This window comes from Thermobia domestica, chromosome 3 (genome assembly GCF_964235325.1).
Source record: "Thermobia domestica chromosome 3, izTheDome1.hap1.1, whole genome shotgun sequence".
In the NCBI taxonomy this organism is placed as follows: Eukaryota; Metazoa; Arthropoda; class Insecta; order Zygentoma; family Lepismatidae; genus Thermobia; species Thermobia domestica.
The window spans coordinates 267,955,354-267,974,906 of record NC_137456.1 but is presented as its reverse complement, the minus strand read 5'-3'; the positions used below and the strand labels follow the sequence as shown (position 1 = coordinate 267,974,906).

The 19,553-nt window shown below is 36.2% G+C and overlaps 1 protein-coding gene across 1 annotated transcript in view; it reads left to right on the top strand.

Moving 5' to 3' along the window:
• Window positions 1–19,553, top strand: part of LOC145681646 (uncharacterized) — a 168,427-nt gene that overhangs the window by 111,251 nt on the left and 37,623 nt on the right. The window contains exon 4 of the mRNA XM_081753268.1: window positions 15,938–16,091. Coding sequence (XP_081609394.1) covers window positions 15,938–16,091 — 154 coding nt within the window. The remainder of the gene's footprint in view (window positions 1–15,937; window positions 16,092–19,553) is intronic.

The window sequence follows — 19,553 nt, the reverse complement described above, 5'->3', positions numbered from 1 at the left end:
GGGTCGCAGTGGGTCAAATGCTGTTGACACACTCCAACTTTGGATTTGACACCACAAAGAAAATGGTAGACCAAAAATTCAATATTCCAAAATTTTATTGTTTTATTTCAGGCAAGGGAAAACCGCGCAATTAGTGTTTGTGATTTTTACTCCCCTCAATGTTTCTGTATTTTTGTCCCTCTTCTTATAGAGTTACTGGTGAAACTGTAAAAGTGAGTAAAGTGAGTAAAAATAGGAAAAAAGTTACTGAGGACAGGGTCGTTAAATTATGTAACTTAAAAAAAGGAATCCAGTGGCCTGAAACATCAGACTCCAGTCGATATAAATATCTGTCCAATGCCGTTCCGTGAAAAATCAGGGCCCGAGGCGAGAGCATATGGCATTGCCGCCGTCCATATGAGTTGTAAATTTAAAGTTGAATTCTCTGGACTATTCTTTCTGCATAATACTTTACTATTTTATCATGATTGAAATCAGAAAGGTTCAGCACTATTACACTCGAATTGTAAAACTATGTAATTACTGAATTCACTACAAGTCCACTTTCCCTTCTCCCAGATCAGTGATGTCTTAAAGTAGTGTCTTAAGGGTTAGTTTCGTAATCTTTCGGTCGATTCCGGGTGTGGCAATTTAGTGAATTTTTACGATCTACAGAACTGATACTTCTGATGTATAGTAACATGAAAAATATTCAATTCTCTCGGTCTGAGAGTTGAGACAACTTCCTTTGCAGATGAAACGCCAATATCACAAAATTACGTCATCTGTATCAACCTTCCTAATGTCTGGCAAGTAAGGTGTTTGGACAAGAATTAATGAACACATAAGGGCTAAACATGTCCTAACAGCTGTAGTATGAGCAAAAAATTATTCCCAAGGATTTGTTCGTAGCTGTGCACAAATTGCTACTAGTGATCGAACTTACAATAGGGATCGCTAGTCACGAGTATGATCCTATTTAAGATGTCACATCACCTTTCTACTTACAAGAAGGGCGAAACAAAATGCATTACTTTAACAGCTAATAAATCTTTATATTCCATTTCTTGTCATTAAATGAAAATTCTATCTTTAAATCCGTAAACGCAATAATGTTATTGCGTTCATGTATAAACCTAAGAAGTATCTGACATACTCTTTACTTTTCTGTTCCTATGAATACCTTCGACTGTGCTATGTTTTTACATTGTGGTAATGAAATCAATAATAATAATAATAATAATAATAATAATAATAATAATAATAATAATAATAATAATAATAATAATAATAATAATAATAATAAAGGAATAACATAAATATAATACCAATTACATAAACATTAACTTCCCATTCAGAAAAATTAGTAATTACCACGCGGGATTTGAATCCAAGTCATGCCATGAGAGATTCCTGCGTTCACATTTTTTTTTCAAGAAATTGCCCCAACGGGATTATTGTTCGCCACTGGCACTTCATGTGCTTTCGACATATTACAAAGCCTACAGGAACACGAACACAGAACTACTGAGGACAATGAAAATTCCGACGTTGCTCTTCATAGGAATTCGAACCCCTAGTGGATTGCACCTAATGATCAGCAGCTTCCATGGAATGCATGGAAGTAGCACTCACCCTATATACACATACATTTTACTATATATAAAACTACATGAGTTAACATAAATTATTGAGCACTTCTTAGAGCTACACTGTTTAAATTTGGTATGATTGTAGTTTCCCTGAACTAATCGAGAGGGAAATTACCAAAAGTGAACATTTTTAATTTTGGGGGGTGCTAAGGACGGGATGAAGAATTTTACCAAATTATTTAAATGGGCATTTTTGTGGACCTTTAATCTCATGTGTAAGGTACTTAGAATTGGAATTAAAAGTTTAAATTCGGTATGCTTGTACGTTTTTGTTAGCACTAGGATTGAAAATCAGTAAAAATTTAAAAGATCCAAATTTAGTGTAGTTTTATAGGGAACTGAAAAATCTTTCCCATATTATTTATATGGGACATCTTTACACCTCCAAATTATTGAGCACTTCCTGTAGGGTGTAACGTGTGTAACGTGCTCTCGTTATAAAACTGAAGCTCGTTCGTGGAGACTCTAGCTATTTTAATATAGGCTAGGACACGTTTCACGTAAAAATAAAATTGGTCTATATACGTACCTGTTAGTAATAATCATCAATGATAAGACGATTCCAGAATATTGAAAGTTATTCAACAAACACAGGGCAACCATAAATTTAGGCAAAAGTCTATTTGCGAAATAATAAGATTTTTAAGTTCTTTTTACTAATAACTTTATAAACGTCTTCAAAATATATTCCAAAAAGAAGATACGAAAAGTTTCTCAATACACACATTTAACAAGAACTGTAGACTGTTCCATTTAAACAAGCACTTGGCATAATTCATAATCGAACATTAATGTTTTAAATACTACACTAGTTCCGAAATAATTCACTTGTTACTTTTAATATTACTTCTTTTAGTCAGTAAAGATGATTTCTTCAAAACATATATATAATTCAAAAAACAAACTCACCTTAATCATGTTATACCAAGGCAATTGTAATATGTGCACTCATATACGCCATGATCAAAGACCACCGGCTAATCTTGGACAATAACTTCTCACGATAATATCACTATTAAATATAATTCTTTTAATAAATAACGAAATACAATTCACTTCAACTTCAAAAAATACTTCTTTCCTATATATATTGCAAATGTAATGCTATTTTACTTTTCGAGTAGCCCATCTAACTTTCGCAAACGAGTTTATACACTTTTACAACTTCTGGAATTCCAACTCTCCACTTTAGTCATTTTAGTCTGAATGACCTCAACGTCACCCAGAGGGCTAGAGCAAGAACAAGTAGTTCCCAATATTGCCAGATATGGCGCTTTAAAATCGCATATCTGGTTGCATAGCCGTTTCAATAGAAATAGGGAAGAGAAAAAAAAAAAATCGGAATGTCAATACGGTACACATATCACTCACCCCACATAAAAAGTTGACAAACTTTTTAAATACCCGATCATTTTACAAATACCGTATTGAAAGTTATGAATAGAAAACTTATCGTCAGTTTTACACGTCATGTTGAATTAGTATCTATAACTACCTTTCTACCCCAAACCTACTAACTAAAACCACATACCAACAACTCTCATTCATCCAAAAGAAAAAGATAACAAAACTAAAGAAAAAAAAACTATCCTCCAAAAATCATTCTCACACCGACTCATCCTTCTACTTACACTATCCAAGTTAGTAAATTTGAGTCCAAGGTCGGACTATTCATAACCTTTACAAAATAATATAATTTTCAATTTATAATATGTATTATAAATTACTCTTAATCTTAATATCAATTAGGCGAGTTTTTTTTTAAACCGTTTCATATTCTAAAAATATAAATTTACAGATACATACTTGTGTGTCTTCAGCATATATAATTACATATGTACATCGCTGATATCTCTGGTTTTCGACTTGTCTCCAGGGCGATGCTCCATCAAATATCCAATTGACGTTTACAATCCAGTCAAATTTGCGTTCTATTACATACATTTAATTACAATCCTCTAAATCCGCGTACATTAAAATGTATACATTTTCTTTATATTAATCCCAGGCCCTTGTATATGTGGATGTTGGTCAACCACTTCCGGATCCACCATCAAGGATGCCCGCTCGATCTCTGGACTCAGATAAGTATCCCCAGTTGTTTCATGGATATTCTTCATGCATCTTCCAACCCTGCCTCTGTCGGCGCCTCCCAAAAGTCTCTGACCACTCGCCAAACCTGGATCCGCCACCATCCCTGGATTTACTGGAATATTTCCCATTGGATCCATTCCATTCTCCCCCATTGATGATAGATCTCCAACACTATTAGCTTTAATGAATAAACTTGTAAAAATTTCGGACTGTTTTAAAGAAGATAATTCACCATTGAGCTGTTCCCTAATTGAACTAGTGGAAGGGGGACAAGTTTTTGAAGAAAATTGTAACCGAATTTTTCCATTTTCCAAAGGCAACACTAATTCATTTTGAACTAAATCAATTTGCGCCTGTATAGATTTAAGTTCATTAATACCCAAGATGAAAGGTGGATTTAAACTATTAATAAGAAAAAACTTCATTTTGTAAACCCGCTTTTGAAATTTAAGATGCAGCATAACACACTGATTGAGTGTCACTTTGCTCTGATTCACCCCCACACCAGTAAATTTCTCATTGTAAACTGCTATAGGTCTAGCTAAACTTTTATTCCACTCATCAAATATTTGTTTACTGACCAATGAGGCGGAAGAACAAGTGTCCACACAACCTAAATATTGTTTACCCATTATATAAGCCGGAATAAAAGCTGCCACTAAATTTCTTTGATCACGACATGAATAAGGTTTTCTAGTCTTTGTCCAACTATAAGGATCACAACCCACTTTGGCTGTACATCCACCCTCATCGCATGTTTCGACTCGAACTCCGGTCTCTGTCATACAAGTCAATGAATTCAACTGTTCACTGCCTTCATTAAATTCACCTACACCATCTCTAACCTTCTCATGGTCTATATTTTGAACTCCTTTTCTACCCCCAACACTGGGTCTCTTATAATCCTTTCGATAATTCACATAATTCCCCCTATTCCCTGCAAAGCGTTCATTAATTTGGGAAGAATTATGGTCCATCTGACTCACACCACTTCTCGCATATCTAAAATCCAACAACTGAGACTTATCACCAACTTTATTTTCTTGCTTAAATAAGGGCGAGCGATGCTTAATGTTATAATTCTTTTCCAGCACTCGATCCTCTTTACCACGCTCCCTTTTATAAATACCATCCGGCCCCCTAGTCGGGGAAAGAGCCGTGTTCAAGGACAAAAAGTTTTTTGTTTCACCTAAACATTCCTTCTGAGAATTTATAAACTGTCTATTTTTCCCCACGAAACCATCATCCTGCGGATATCGAACCCCTTGATCACTCATATGAGTAGAAGACCCCAATCCCTCTGCAAAGCGTCCTGCTGGAGTCCTACTCATATTCACCTTTACCATTTGTTTATTTAATAAGGACTGTTTATACGCTTTACAAGTCGCCATTCGATGGTTCGCACCACAAAAATAACAATTAATTTGTTTCTTCATTCCACTATCAGCTCTAGTAAAATTTATCATTGAATTGTATACTTCAACATTCCTATTATATGTCTCGTAATTATGGATATCAGCCATCAGTTCCCTCAAAGACTCCGGTTGTCTATATTTATACATATCAAATTTTATTTGTGGTTTCATTCCACTTACCACTATATCCAATACCTCCCTTTCATTTATTCGGCCATAACAAACTTTATGATAATCCACAATTTTATTTACGTATTCAAGAATGTTTTCATTAGGTTCTTGCATTGCATTCAAGAATCGTATAGTCAAGTCCCGTTTACCTAATGGAGTGATGAGCTTCCTAAACAAGTAACTACTTATGTCTGTCCATTGTCTCGTTTGCTCATATACATGCAATAATTCATTATTTAAACGCCCCTGTGATTTACTCAAAGCAGCTAACAATACTGCTTCAATCGGAAACAAACCACCCTTTATTATATTATAAACAGTGACCATAAAACGAAACAAACCGACATCACTTTTACCGTCTGTAAACGGAATTTGCTTTATTTTCTCACTAAAAAGAGCACTTGTTGTATTAACAGCAATCTTATCAAAATTAATATTGAAAGGAAAAAACCTCTGATTAATATGCGAAGTTTGATTTTCTTGCTCCGATTTTAACTCACGACCAAAAGGCACAAATGGATTTTTATTCTCTTTTTCTTTTTCCTCCTTTATAAAATCAGCTGTTTCACCACTACTAATGTGCACTGAATGGAATTCCTTCACACCACTGCTACTACCTGATAACAAGGGTTGAGTTACGTCATCGTACACGTGCAGCTGCCTTCCCGTTCCTGACTCGACACCTGCTACACAACTGCTTGAATAGCTAACACTATTAATTGAAGGACTCTCCTCCCTCCACATTTCGTCCTCCAGATATGATAGATCCCAATGACCTCGAGCACATTCAGGGATTACAATTCCTTCATCGCCTCCTACACAACCATTTAAAAAGAGTTGTGACCTAGTATTTTCCATATTTTTACCACGTATTAGACTCACTATTACAAGCAACAGGAAAAAAGGAAAAGAAAAGTACCGGACTCCTTTTAACAATAAATGATCCATAAGCCACTGCCAGAAACCGTCAAACCGGATTTAATCACTTTCCACATATCCATATTATTTCATCAATACTATAATTTTTATAATTATATCGTCCTTTTTCCTCAACTCTATTTATATATATATGCCACTTGGTACGTACATATATTAGTGCATTCAGACTAAAATTTTTGTGTAACGTGCTCTCGTTATAAAACTGAAGCTCGTTCGTGGAGACTCTAGCTATTTTAATATAGGCTAGGACACGTTTCACGTAAAAATAAAATTGGTCTATATACGTACCTGTTAGTAATAATCATCAATGATAAGACGATTCCAGAATATTGAAAGTTATTCAACAAACACAGGGCAACCATAAATTTAGGCAAAAGTCTATTTGCGAAATAATAAGATTTTTAAGTTCTTTTTACTAATAACTTTATAAACGTCTTCAAAATATATTCCAAAAAGAAGATACGAAAAGTTTCTCAATACACACATTTAACAAGAACTGTAGACTGTTCCATTTAAACAAGCACTTGGCATAATTCATAATCGAACATTAATGTTTTAAATACTACACTAGTTCCGAAATAATTCACTTGTTACTTTTAATATTACTTCTTTTAGTCAGTAAAGATGATTTCTTCAAAACATATATATAATTCAAAAAACAAACTCACCTTAATCATGTTATACCAAGGCAATTGTAATATGTGCACTCATATACGCCATGATCAAAGACCACCGGCTAATCTTGGACAATAACTTCTCACGATAATATCACTATTAAATATAATTCTTTTAATAAATAACGAAATACAATTCACTTCAACTTCAAAAAATACTTCTTTCCTATATATATTGCAAATGTAATGCTATTTTACTTTTCGAGTAGCCCATCTAACTTTCGCAAACGAGTTTATACACTTTTACAACTTCTGGAATTCCAACTCTCCACTTTAGTCATTTTAGTCTGAATGACCTCAACGTCACCCAGAGGGCTAGAGCAAGAACAAGTAGTTCCCAATATTGCCAGATATGGCGCTTTAAAATCGCATATCTGGTTGCATAGCCGTTTCAATAGAAATAGGGAAGAGAAAAAAAAAAAATCGGAATGTCAATACGGTACAAGGGCTACAATGATTAAATTTGACATGAGTATAGGTTTTGGGTACAACCCAGAGTAAAGTTGCCAAAACTGATTATTTTTACTTTTTATAGATTGTAAAGAGGGGTTGAAGAACTTTCCCATGTTATGAAATACTCCTATTTTTGCCCGTATAATCTCATGTTTTACGTACTTACAATTGAAACAAAAAGTTGAAATTCGGTATGCTTGTACGTTTTCCAAACATAGAATTGTTTTATGGGGAATTGAAAAATCTATCCTATGTTATTTAAATGGGAAGTCTTCTAAACCCCAAAATATTTAGGAACTTCCGGCAAGATTACAATCTTGAAATTTGGTTTGATTATAGCCCTCCAAGACTAACGAACAGGAAAATTGGCAAAAGTATATATTTTTAATTTTGGGGTTATCTAAAGAGGGATGAAAAAATTTTTCATTCTATTTAAATAGACGTTTTCTTGGGATACAAAGTCTTATCTTTTTGATAGTTAAAATAGCAAAAGAAACGATAGAATTGTGGGTTGAAGAGATGCGAGACCATAAGCCGAGTTCGAACGAAATCACCGGATGGGCAAATTCAGGAAATATGAAGAGCAAGTTCACGAAATTCGTTGTTGATGGAATGGCCGATAGAGAAGAAATGCGAGGCCGTAGGCCGAGCAGACTCGGGGATCTGGTCTGCTCGGGTCTGAATTAACTGTACTGACAAACTGTAACAGGTCATTTCACACATCTAAAGAAAGGACCTATTTCGAAAAGCGCATAGTTTGAGAGCGTGGACTTTCCAGAATAGCGCAGAAGCTAAATTTTAACATACACTATTTCCAATACTAGAAACTCTTGATGATTCTTATCAGCGTGGATGAGGAAACGAATACACCACCCAAAAGTCCCTAAATTCTCAAATATGATCTCAATAAAGTCTTCAGATATACCATGATTTCAAGGACGATCCAAAGTAGGCGGGAGGTAACCCTTGACAACAATGGGCATTAAATGCTGCAGAGGGTATTTGGAAGTGTTAGGATTCTTTTTTTTGTGTGTGTGTTCAGATTAACGCGTGATCTGAACCGATGTAGTTTTTTCTCGGTATATTTCACATTTTCTTCACTTATAAGTGTGAAAGAAAACATCGCAGCATTCGTTTTTCCGAGTACGAGATACCGTACTGCTGACTCTCCTTAACACTTCCGACATCGCGCTAAATTATTCCGTATTCATTGCTAACAAGACTTATTGTTTGCCTAGTTTAGACCAAACATAAATTCAGAGCATATCTCAAAATTCGATTGATGTTATGTCGGGGAATTTCACCCTGCAGGCAATACTTTGAATATACATTGAACATTAATGAATCGTGAATTTTTAGACTTCATGTGCATAAGTTTCTTTACACTGATAAGGAACACCATTCACATTATCTACAAATCAAAATAGGGCCTCTTCAATTCGCCTTCTTCGTGATTTTGGACAGCCCCTAGGTCTGAAAACGTTAATTTTTCCCCACAGGTTCATATGATTTTTTTCTCTTATTTTGATGTGAGGGAACACCTGCAACAGTTTATCGGTTTAGTTCATTAACACTCTGCATATATATATCGTAACCGTGAGTTTTCTCGGGGAACTCTGCTTCCATATTGTATTCCATCGTCATTCACTTGCCGTAATCTGTGTTTGTCTCAGCGAAAAGGACATATTTTTGGGACGTTAAACGGAAAGATTCAATTTCTATCTCTCTCTCTTCGACCCACGATGTCTCAATGATAGACCGTGCTTACGTCTGGTGCTTTGGGTCCGTGATTCGATCTCCGAGCGAGTAAATTAATGGTAGACAAAATCGTAGCCTTGAGATTTCTCTGGGTACACTTTTATCACATTGTACTCCGTCATCATTCACTTGCCTTAATCATCTGTTTCCTTAGCGTAAAGGACTTATTCTTGCGACGATAAACTGAAAGATTTCTTCTACCTCTCTCTTACGGGACATGGTGTATCAATGATAGAGTGAGCTTACCACTGGTGTTTATGTTCCCTGGTTCGATCATTGAAAGATTAAATTTTTGGTGGACGACACTAAAACACGCATTGACACAACACTCCAACCACCTAATTTATATTCACGAATACAATAAGTGATTCGTGTTTTCGCTTACAGAGCAACTTTTCTCAAACCTAACAAGAATAATTTCTGCTGATATTATAAGACCTTCACAGGGCAGCTAAGAACGAGAAGCTTTATCAATAAAATATAAAACGGCAATGCTCAACCAGGTACACAAGAAATCATATATTGTATTCTCGGAACTACACTACGTTTCTATATACTCGTATGTTTTTTTCTTTGAATTCTAAATTCAATGCCATTCACTCATTCTTCGTCGGATACAAGAAAAGAATAGGAACTATTTTTCATGAACAAAGATACGTTCTTTAGTTTTTGATACATGTCTGGACTGAGTCATTTGTTCGCTTCTAGTTCACGTATTATTATGATATATGGTGTAGTTTAATTTAACTCATGAAACGTAAGATTTACAACGTTATGATTTTTTAATTATTATTACCTATTTTCATACACAGACGCACAAACAAATCCTCTTATGGTTGTAATCAAATGAGCAAATACACTAACACACTCGAGCAACTCTCACCTATGACTAAAGTCATAATTTCCAGTTCAAGATTAAATCACACACACTCACTTACACAGACGGGCACAAACACACACAAACACACACACACAAATCAAGTGAACCAATATATCCGACAAAAATGTACACTAACAAAAAAGAATATCGTAACAATAATTGGGACTTTACTCAATGAAACCCAAGAATTAAGAACTTCCACATGCACTTCAGACAAAAAAGTGACTTTGAAAAAATTAGTCCTAGCAACATCAAATGTCCAATCACGTCATCATATATTAACCACGACCAATTTCTTCTGTGAACCAAAGTCTATGTTCCCTTCCATTATGAAATGTTGTATTCCCTTATCAACTAGGATCAAAAACAGTCAACGCCCAGATCCAGTTAACATTTGAACTTCCGGCTGGACTTTCGATGGTGAACATAGTCTCTCATTCTGTTAAAAAATAACTATCCAACGCACTTCTATGGGGAAATATACCTAGTAACGGTAAATTTTCATACAAGAATATTTCCACGCTATGCCCAAGCGTTGATCTCTACTTATGTAAATACTTTGCAGATTAATATACTTTGCAGATAAGAAATTACAATTTTGCTATATATGACGGACATTAGACAACATGCTCCAAACAAAAGAGGTTGGTCTTAAAATTGATATATTTTTGTACCTCTTCTTCATGACAAAAGAGTGTTTATGTGTTTCTCCGGTATACTAACTACCACTGACTCCTTGAAAACTTAGGTTTTAGTTGGGTCTCGTTCTTCCAGGCATTTGGGATACCAAACAATGTGTTCGATACAAACTAATAAACTTATTTCTATCACTGGGCAATTCTTGTAATTTTGAATTAAATGTCGAAACTTTTAAATATATATACAGACTGTCCCATAAATCGTGTGTAAACTTTAATTTCATAGTATTCAGAACTGGTAAAAGCTAGAACCGTCAAATTTGCAGGTAGTTTAAAGGAAGGTCAGAAGATTTACCTGATAGCAAAATGAGATCACGGGGGTTATTGTTTGCGGAGTTACAAGGTCAAAGATCAAAATGCGATTTTTTCCTTATGGGATTTCAATTTTAAATAGTAATCTCACATGTCACTTTTTTAATATTCATCTCCGGTAGTAAAATTGGTATATCAACATAAATTCTGATCCGAAACGATGTGATAACGAGAAATGTAAGCAATCGTGACCCGGTGACCTCTGACAGGTCATCTGTGACCCTTGAGGAAAATGCTCCCTTTTCAACACCTTATTGTACACAACTAATTCAGTTGAAGATAATGTTAAAAAAGATATGCACAAAGGATCTACCGAACTTCCTTTTTTAGGAAAACGAAGAGGTCAGTAATATCATCAGAGGTTAAAGGTCACGTAGTTAAAATGTTATATTTGATGTGTTAACAAGTAAGAAACTGTAACATTGGAAATAATGCTTTGAAGTGCCATAGAACACATGCATAAAGATCCTTCCAACGAGTGTGTACGGGCATAGGGAAAAGGGCATCATTAGAGGTCAAAGGTCACGCAGTTAAAATTTCATGTTTGATGTGTTAGCAAGTATGAAACTGTGACGTTTGAAAAATAATTTGGGCTACCATAGAACACATGCTTAAAGGTGATTCGAATTGGTGTGTATGGGCTTAGCAAAAAGGTCAAGAATGTCATAAAAGGTCAAAGCTCACGTAGTTAAAATGTTATGTTTGATGTGTAACAAGCATGAAACTGTGACGTTAGAAAGAATGATTTGAGCTGCCACAGGACCCATGCATGCTGCAAAGGACACAGGTACTTCCAATTGGTGTGTATGGGGATAGGAAAAAGGTCAACAATGTCATAAAAGTTCAAAGATCACGTAGTTAAAATGTCATATTTGATGTGTTAACAAATAAGAAACTGTAACATTGGAAATAACGCTTTGAAGTGCCATAGAACACATGCATAAAGATCCTTCCAACGGATGTGTATGGCCACAGGAAAAAGATCAAGAATACCCTTAAAGGTCAAAGGTCACACAGTTAAAATTTCATGTTTGATGTGTTAGCAACTATAAACCTGTAACGTTTTAAAAATGATTTGAGCTACCATGGAACACATGCTTAAAGGTGATTCGAATTGGTGTGTATGGGCATAGCAAAAAGGTCAACAATGTCATAAAGGGTCAAAAGTCACGCAGTTAAAATGTCATGTTTGATGTGTTAGCAAGCATAAAACTGTGACGTTTTAAATACGGATTTGAGCTTCCATAGAACACATGCAGAAAGTTCCTTCCGAGGGGTGCACATGATCGTAATGAAAATGCCAATATTGCCATAAGGTGAGAAGACTAATTTTTTAATTCAAATCGTGCAGGCAATGGTAGGTATGTTTCTGTGATGTTTAAAACAATGAATTGAACATAGTATGAGTTACACCTTTTGTTAATTACTTAGCTTTGCAAAACTACATTCGAAATGTTTTGTTTTTCTTATTGAAACATATTAATAGCTATTTACTGCACAGAAATATTTGAAATATTGTCTTACCTCTACAAGAAACACTGACGTCCTTGTAGACTGTAAATCTTTTTAGCACTTTGCAATTTATTCTAGTTGATCTCCGTGATGTGCTAAACTTAAGTTCACTCTGTGTATAAGAGACTTTGTGAAGATTTTTTCAAGAGTGTCTGGAGTTATCTGTTCAAGGGCACGCTGTATCGATCGTCGAAGTTCTTGAACTGTTAATGAAGGAGTTTTATAACTTGTTGCATAAGAAAGCTCCGCAGAAAAAAGTCGCATGGGGTTAGATCAGGTCTTCTAACTGGCCACTCAACATCAGAAACTATACTTATTAAACGGTTTCCAAACCTTCCTCTTAAAATTTGTAATGTTGCCCTAGTACGATGTGCTGGAACACCATCCTGTTCAAACCACATATCATTGTGTGGATCAAGATTTAAGCGATCAAGTTCAGGGAAAATAAATTCTCGCTACATATTTTGGTATGTAAGTTGATTAACGTTTTCTTCGAAGAAAAACGGCCCTATTACACCAGTTACTGTTAGTTCCATCCACACCATAACACCCCTTTGATCTGGACAGCATTCAATTCTTTCCGCCGGTGGACTGGGTCCCAAGAACCATTCACGTGACGAAGACACCGTTCTATTTAAAAAAAAAAGCTTCATCTGACATAAGTTGAAATAAAAACATGGGATTTTCATTTAATTTGTCTATCAACCAGTTACAAAAAAAATACTGGCACCGAAATCATCATCATGTAATTTATGTACAATCTTCATACTGTATGCCTTAACCTCAAGCACACGCAATATCCTACTCAGCGAACTTCTTTTAACGTTGGGTGCAACTTTCCGGTTACGGGTTGATTTTCTTAGTGAACTAAGCACAGAACGAACCACTTTGCGTTTAGTAACCTCGGTAGAGATCCTTACAGGTGGTTCTGCCTTTCGTTGTCGCTGAGAAATATGTTCCTTGGTAAAACGGTTATTCCGAAACTGTTTGTAAAGATGAAGAATTTGGGTATTTTTACACCACACCTGGCAAACGCCTTTCTCCGCGTTTTTTGTAACCTACTTCCTACTAAGAACAGTAGGCAGATCGGCACGTTGTTCCTTTGTTAGAGTATCCATTGTGACTTACACAATTACACACACACACACACACACTTCCAAACACATAGGCCTATGAGTATAGGGGATAAAAAGAAACACAACAATTTGTATTTTCTTACACACTCACAAGACACACAAGATTCACAACACACTCACAAGACACTCAAGATTCACAAACTCATTTAATTTTAAGCTCAACTCCACACTCCACTGCCTCACTGTCTCCATCCTACCAGATTATCATTCTAGTAACACCAAACTAGCCTTGTGAACAAAACATACTGATTTGACGTGAGTCCAAAGCATAAAAAGATCGCGATTATGCTTCAGTCACGAAAGGGTATAAATAAACGATAAGAATGCGTCTCTTACTACATATGGGGAAGCAATTTATTTCCAGTAGAAATATTTTTATTTTCTTCTCAATTTCCTAGGTAAGCATTAAGGCAATATTAAAGCTACCATATTTATTTTTCATGAGAATACGGGACATCTTTGTTCTTCCCTCAAACTTCACAACACAATGCATTGCTTCGAAACAGTTTATATTCAATTCATTATCCTATTTGATATGGATACAAGGAAATAACGAGCAATCTGTAGTACAGTCTTTTCTCAGTTTTTTTCTTTTTTCTTTTTTTTTTTTTTTGAGAACTGATTGATTTGCATTTACGTGATATTTTTGTTGGAAAATGTTACCCAAATAATATGTTTTTCAGAATCGATTAGACGAAAGAAAATCGCGCACCCTCTATGCCCTAGAATGTCCTGCACACAATAGTGCGCATTCTATAATGACTTCCTAAAATTAAGTATTCTTGTTATTTAAAAGAAAAGATTTCCAAGAGCCCAAAAAAACATTCTTAATTTTATATACCATACCAATTAAGTTAGTTCTCAAACATTGCCGTCTCATACTTGCCAATATACGAACTATAAACTTCTTATTTCCTGACCTTTGACCTTTTATGACATTGTTGACCATTAATTTTGCATGTATTCCATGGTCACCTTTTTGCATGTACTCTATGGCAGGTCAAATCACTTTTCAAACGTTACAATTTCATATTTGCTAAAACATCAACTAAGATGTTTTAACTCCCTGACCATTGACCTTTTATGACATTTTTGACCTTTTTACTATGCCCATACACACCAATTCGAATCACCTTTAAGCATGTGTTCCATGGTAGCTCAAATCAATTTTCAAACATCACAGTTTCATACTTGCTAACACATCAAACATTAAATTTTAACTGCGTGACCTTTGACCTCTTATGATGCCCTTTTGCTTATGCCCATACACGCTCGTTGGAAGGATCTTTATGCATGTATTCTATGGCACTTCAAAGCATTATTTCCAATGCTACAATTTCTTATTTATTAACACATCAAATATAACAATTTAACTACGTGACCTTTGACCTATGATTATATTATTGACATCTTCGTTTTGCTAAAAAGGATGTTCGGTAGATCCTTTGTGCATATCTTTTTTTACCATTATCTTCAACTGAATTTGTTGTGTACAATAAGCTGTTGAAAAGGGAGCATTTTCCTTAAGGGTCACAGATGACCTGTCAGAGGTCACCGGGTCACGATTGCCCACATTTCTCTTTATCACATCATTTCGGATCAGAATTTATGTCGATATACCAAGTTTTGCTACCGGATATGGATATTCAAAAAAGTGACATGTGAGACTACTATTTAACATTGAAATCCCATAAGGAAAAAATCGCATTTTGATCTTTGACCTTGTAACTCCACAAACAATAACCCCCGTGATCTCGTTTTGCTATGAGACAAATCTTCTGTCCTTCCTTTAAACTGCCTGCAAATTTGACGGTTCTAGCTTTTACGAGTTCTGAGTACTATGAAATTAAAATTTACACACGAATTATGGGAAAGTCTGTATATATATATCACGATCGTAATATTCTTTACCAAACTTTTAGAGTCGACAAATTTTCACGTTTTGCTCCTTAACTTTCAGGAGCGAACAAATGTACTTATTTCTAAATTTAGAGGGATACCCTAAGTAGCATTGTGTTATAGGTCCTATCCCAGAAAAGATTAAAACAAAGTATGATTGCAAGAATTACATGGTTATCGTAGAAACAGTGGCGAGTTTTATCTAATACAAGTATATATTTAATTGCAGATTTGATATGTTAGTTTTGCTAAGCGACTAAGCGGAAACAAGATCAGAATGTAAGCTTCTCTTTTGCTTTTTCTAGAATAAATATTCTGAAGAGCAACAGGATTTTTAGGAATTATTGTTTTAACTTTCATTACAGGAGAAGGATGTATTCTTTAAGCCATGGTTTGTTGCAAATCCATTGGGATTCTTTGCTGTTGGAATAAGTATTTTTATCTGTGAAGAATTTTTTAGTATATATGTCTCAGCCATTGCAGTAGCTGGAATTGCACTTCTTGCTCTTCTTTTTCTTGGTAAGTTAATTTAATATATTTTTTGCTTCTATCATTATTACATAAAATCTTCTGAATATGGATGTGTAGGGGAGCAGCAAAATTCTTTATACCAAATTTGCTCTTCGCTGATGACACAATTCTGAGCATCGACTGTCACACATAGATAGCTGATTGATATTTCCTTGCGTCGAGATATGAAGACCAATCGCCAGTCTTCGGAAATGCAGTCATCCACATGTCCTCAAAGTGGGTGGTTCTACTGGATTCTTCACACTGGATCCAATCGGACAGAGTACACAGATAAGCGAATGTCCCCGAACCTCGTTCCACTTCTTTATGACAATTGATTTCCCCGGTTTGGAATAAGCATGCACCCGGAGACCTGCAACAGAGGAAGGAAGCACATTCACATTCACTACTGCTGTATGGAGTTGTGTTGCGAATCGTTGTTGGGATACATGGAGAGTGGATGTCTTCCTCCATCGGGTGGACGTGCACCCATCCCTGCGTGCTGTTGTATGCGTCTAGTGTTCGGTGTCGATATATTTGAACATTAAAAACAAAAAGAAATAATAAAAGCACAAAATGATTTAAAAGATCTTTATTTATTTTTAACACATTATTTTTTAGTCATAATTCTTCTTTTCCAGTTTCTATTCGTTTCTGTGGACCACAATGCTTTTCTCGAAACCCTAATACTTTTGTTCACGTCAATCTCACTCTGATCCTACCCCTAGAACTTTTAATGTTTTATACAGGAGAGTAACATAAGTTCTCTTTGCAAGCATTCCTGTGTGAAGTTGCATCCATAGTGCAACTATTTTAGAGTTTAAAAACTATAAACTCGGATTAACGCTAAGTCTCTCGGAAAACGCCCAAACCAACGGGAGAAAACTAATTCTGAGATTATAGACAGTGTGGAAAATACAAGTACCATGATGTGTGCAGCAGATATATTCTAATAATAAATAAAGTTGCTGATAATGCCAATGCTAAAGCAAATCTGCCGAGAGGTAGGAGTACAGCTTTCTCCCTTTACTCATTAATAAAGTTATTACTTATACAGCAGGAAATGTTAAAGATAGCAAGAAATTAATGAACGGCGCTTTAAAGTGGAAACGGTCCGCGAGAAGTTACTTAACTGGAATGCCGTTGGACGAGTAAACATATCGGTTAAAGTCCATCATCTGCTGAATATCTCTAGTGTTATCATATCTTCTAAAGACGTCTTAAATGCCACCGAGGAGGAGATTACATAGAAGCTACCTGACCTATAAGTTGTACAAGGGTTGCATTTTTAGTAATGGTAACACGGCTGTACATATACTCGAGAACAAAGCAATCCATTTAAATTCATACTAGCGATAGGTTAGATGTCTACCCTCCCTCAGAGTACATGAACTCGTCTGCCCTCCCATGCATGGGCGTGCAGCGTCAGCAGTTAAAAGGTGGTTCTCAGTGAGTACTGATCGGCTATAATCACTCTGTGTTGTGCTCGCCTAATACAGTCATGTTTATGAAGCAAGATGAGAGGAGCTGATTGAAAATTCAATGCGCTAGAGGCAGGAATGCAAGACAGTACTGCAAAATGTTTGAGGTGCAAGCGCATTACCATACCGTACAGTAGCAAGGTAGCTCAAAGCCTTTAATGACGGACAAACTGTCACACACATGCCTCGCTCCGGCCAGTTTCCTGTATGTGTAGAGGATTGCAGAACGTGAATGCGTTAGTGCTAGTGGAGCGGAATGCCACGATTAGTGCATTCGACTGTGCTGAAAATTCTAAGAAGAACCTCAGATTACGTAAAACCATATAAGGTGGGTTCCAGATGATCTGACTGAACAATACAATTGGCTGCGATATGATGCCGCTCGAGCACACTTGTAGCGGTATCAACGTGCAGGGAAGGTCTTCTTACGGTGGATAATTGCTATTAATGAAATTTGGTCCAGAGTGTATGAACCACATCTGAAATGGCAATTAAACGAGTGGTATCATCCTAGATCGCCGAGTAAAACAACAGTTCGGAACACCCCAACCCATGTGAAAGCTATGTACATCATTCCATACGACTGGGACGGTGTAATCATGAACCACATCGTGCCCCAAAGACAGACAGTTAGTGCAGAGTTGTACGGCAATTTGTTTGCAAAACAATCTGCCAGCAGCTCTAATACGTAAACGATGTTACTTCCTGAATAACCCTCCTACCATTCTCCTGACAATGTAAGGGCACATTCAGGAGGTACGGTCACGATTTGTTGCATCGTTGGAGCCAGGAAGTGCTGTATCGCCGCGGTATTCTCCAGATGTATGTTCTTGCGACTACGACCTCTTCCCGAAGATGAAGGAACCACTTCGTACGACTCGCTTCAGTACAGTTGATGATCTGCTTCGGACAATGGATCGCTCCAACCATACTATCGAGAAATTAGGCATTACCAACGGCATCCAGTGGCGCCACATCGCTCGGAAAGCGTGATTCACAAAGCTGGTGATTAAATCGAGGGCCTATAAAACTTGGAATCTTGTAAGGACTCTTCTTCTCAAGATATACCGTTGGTGCCAGTACTAATAATCGAACCCCTGTATATATAGCTCAAATAAAAAGTAGGAATCAGGTGAACTTCACTGGTAGTAAGTCACCAATTCTTACTTTAATTCGCCTTCACTTACGAATTACTTGAAGGCTGGTTATTATGGCCCTTTCCTTTATTTCCAGTTTTGTGCACTGTTTTAATCTTTTATACTTCGGGCACACCAGCATGTCGTTTAAAGGGAATGTAACATCTTGTGCGAATTGCGTACAGGATAGTTACGGTGTAGAACGTTGGACAGAGACCTAAAGAAAGCGAGTATTCTTGTCACTTAATCGTCTAAGCGTCACTTAGAAGAAAACGTTTCTTTCGCGCTTTATCTATACTACAGCAACTTCTTGTAGTTCTGTTGCAACCTATAAGCGCAATGTACCACTTAAACTGATCTTTTTCCACACAAAACTCCAAAAATTCCGGACCAAGTAGCATCGATTATTGAACCTTACAATTCACCTGTTTATATTAGTAGTTGCCTCCAAAGAAATCCAGCTTGTTCAAGTCATCATTTTTTTACCCCGTCCTTAAACTTAGCTACTCTGTACGCCGGCTCAGTGGCACGGTTCTTTCCCCGAAAAGATAAAAATCTAAAGATGATCGTAAGCTAGGTATAGATTCTTTAAAATCTGCTCTGGCGGAAGACGAAGTAATGGGGCCTTGTGTGGACGTTACTTGAACAACATGTGAAAGTTTCACCTCAGCCGTTAAACTCTAGAATTATAGAGTTTCTTGAGAGGAAACGCAATGGCTTGAGTAGTTACTCCAAGGAATCACCATTTTTCTGAAGTCAGTCCCAGTCGTTGTTTATTTGGAGAAAACTCGTTTTATGTCTACCCATTCTTCTTTTACTTCCGACTATAATGCTTAAGGAAGTGATCATCTTGG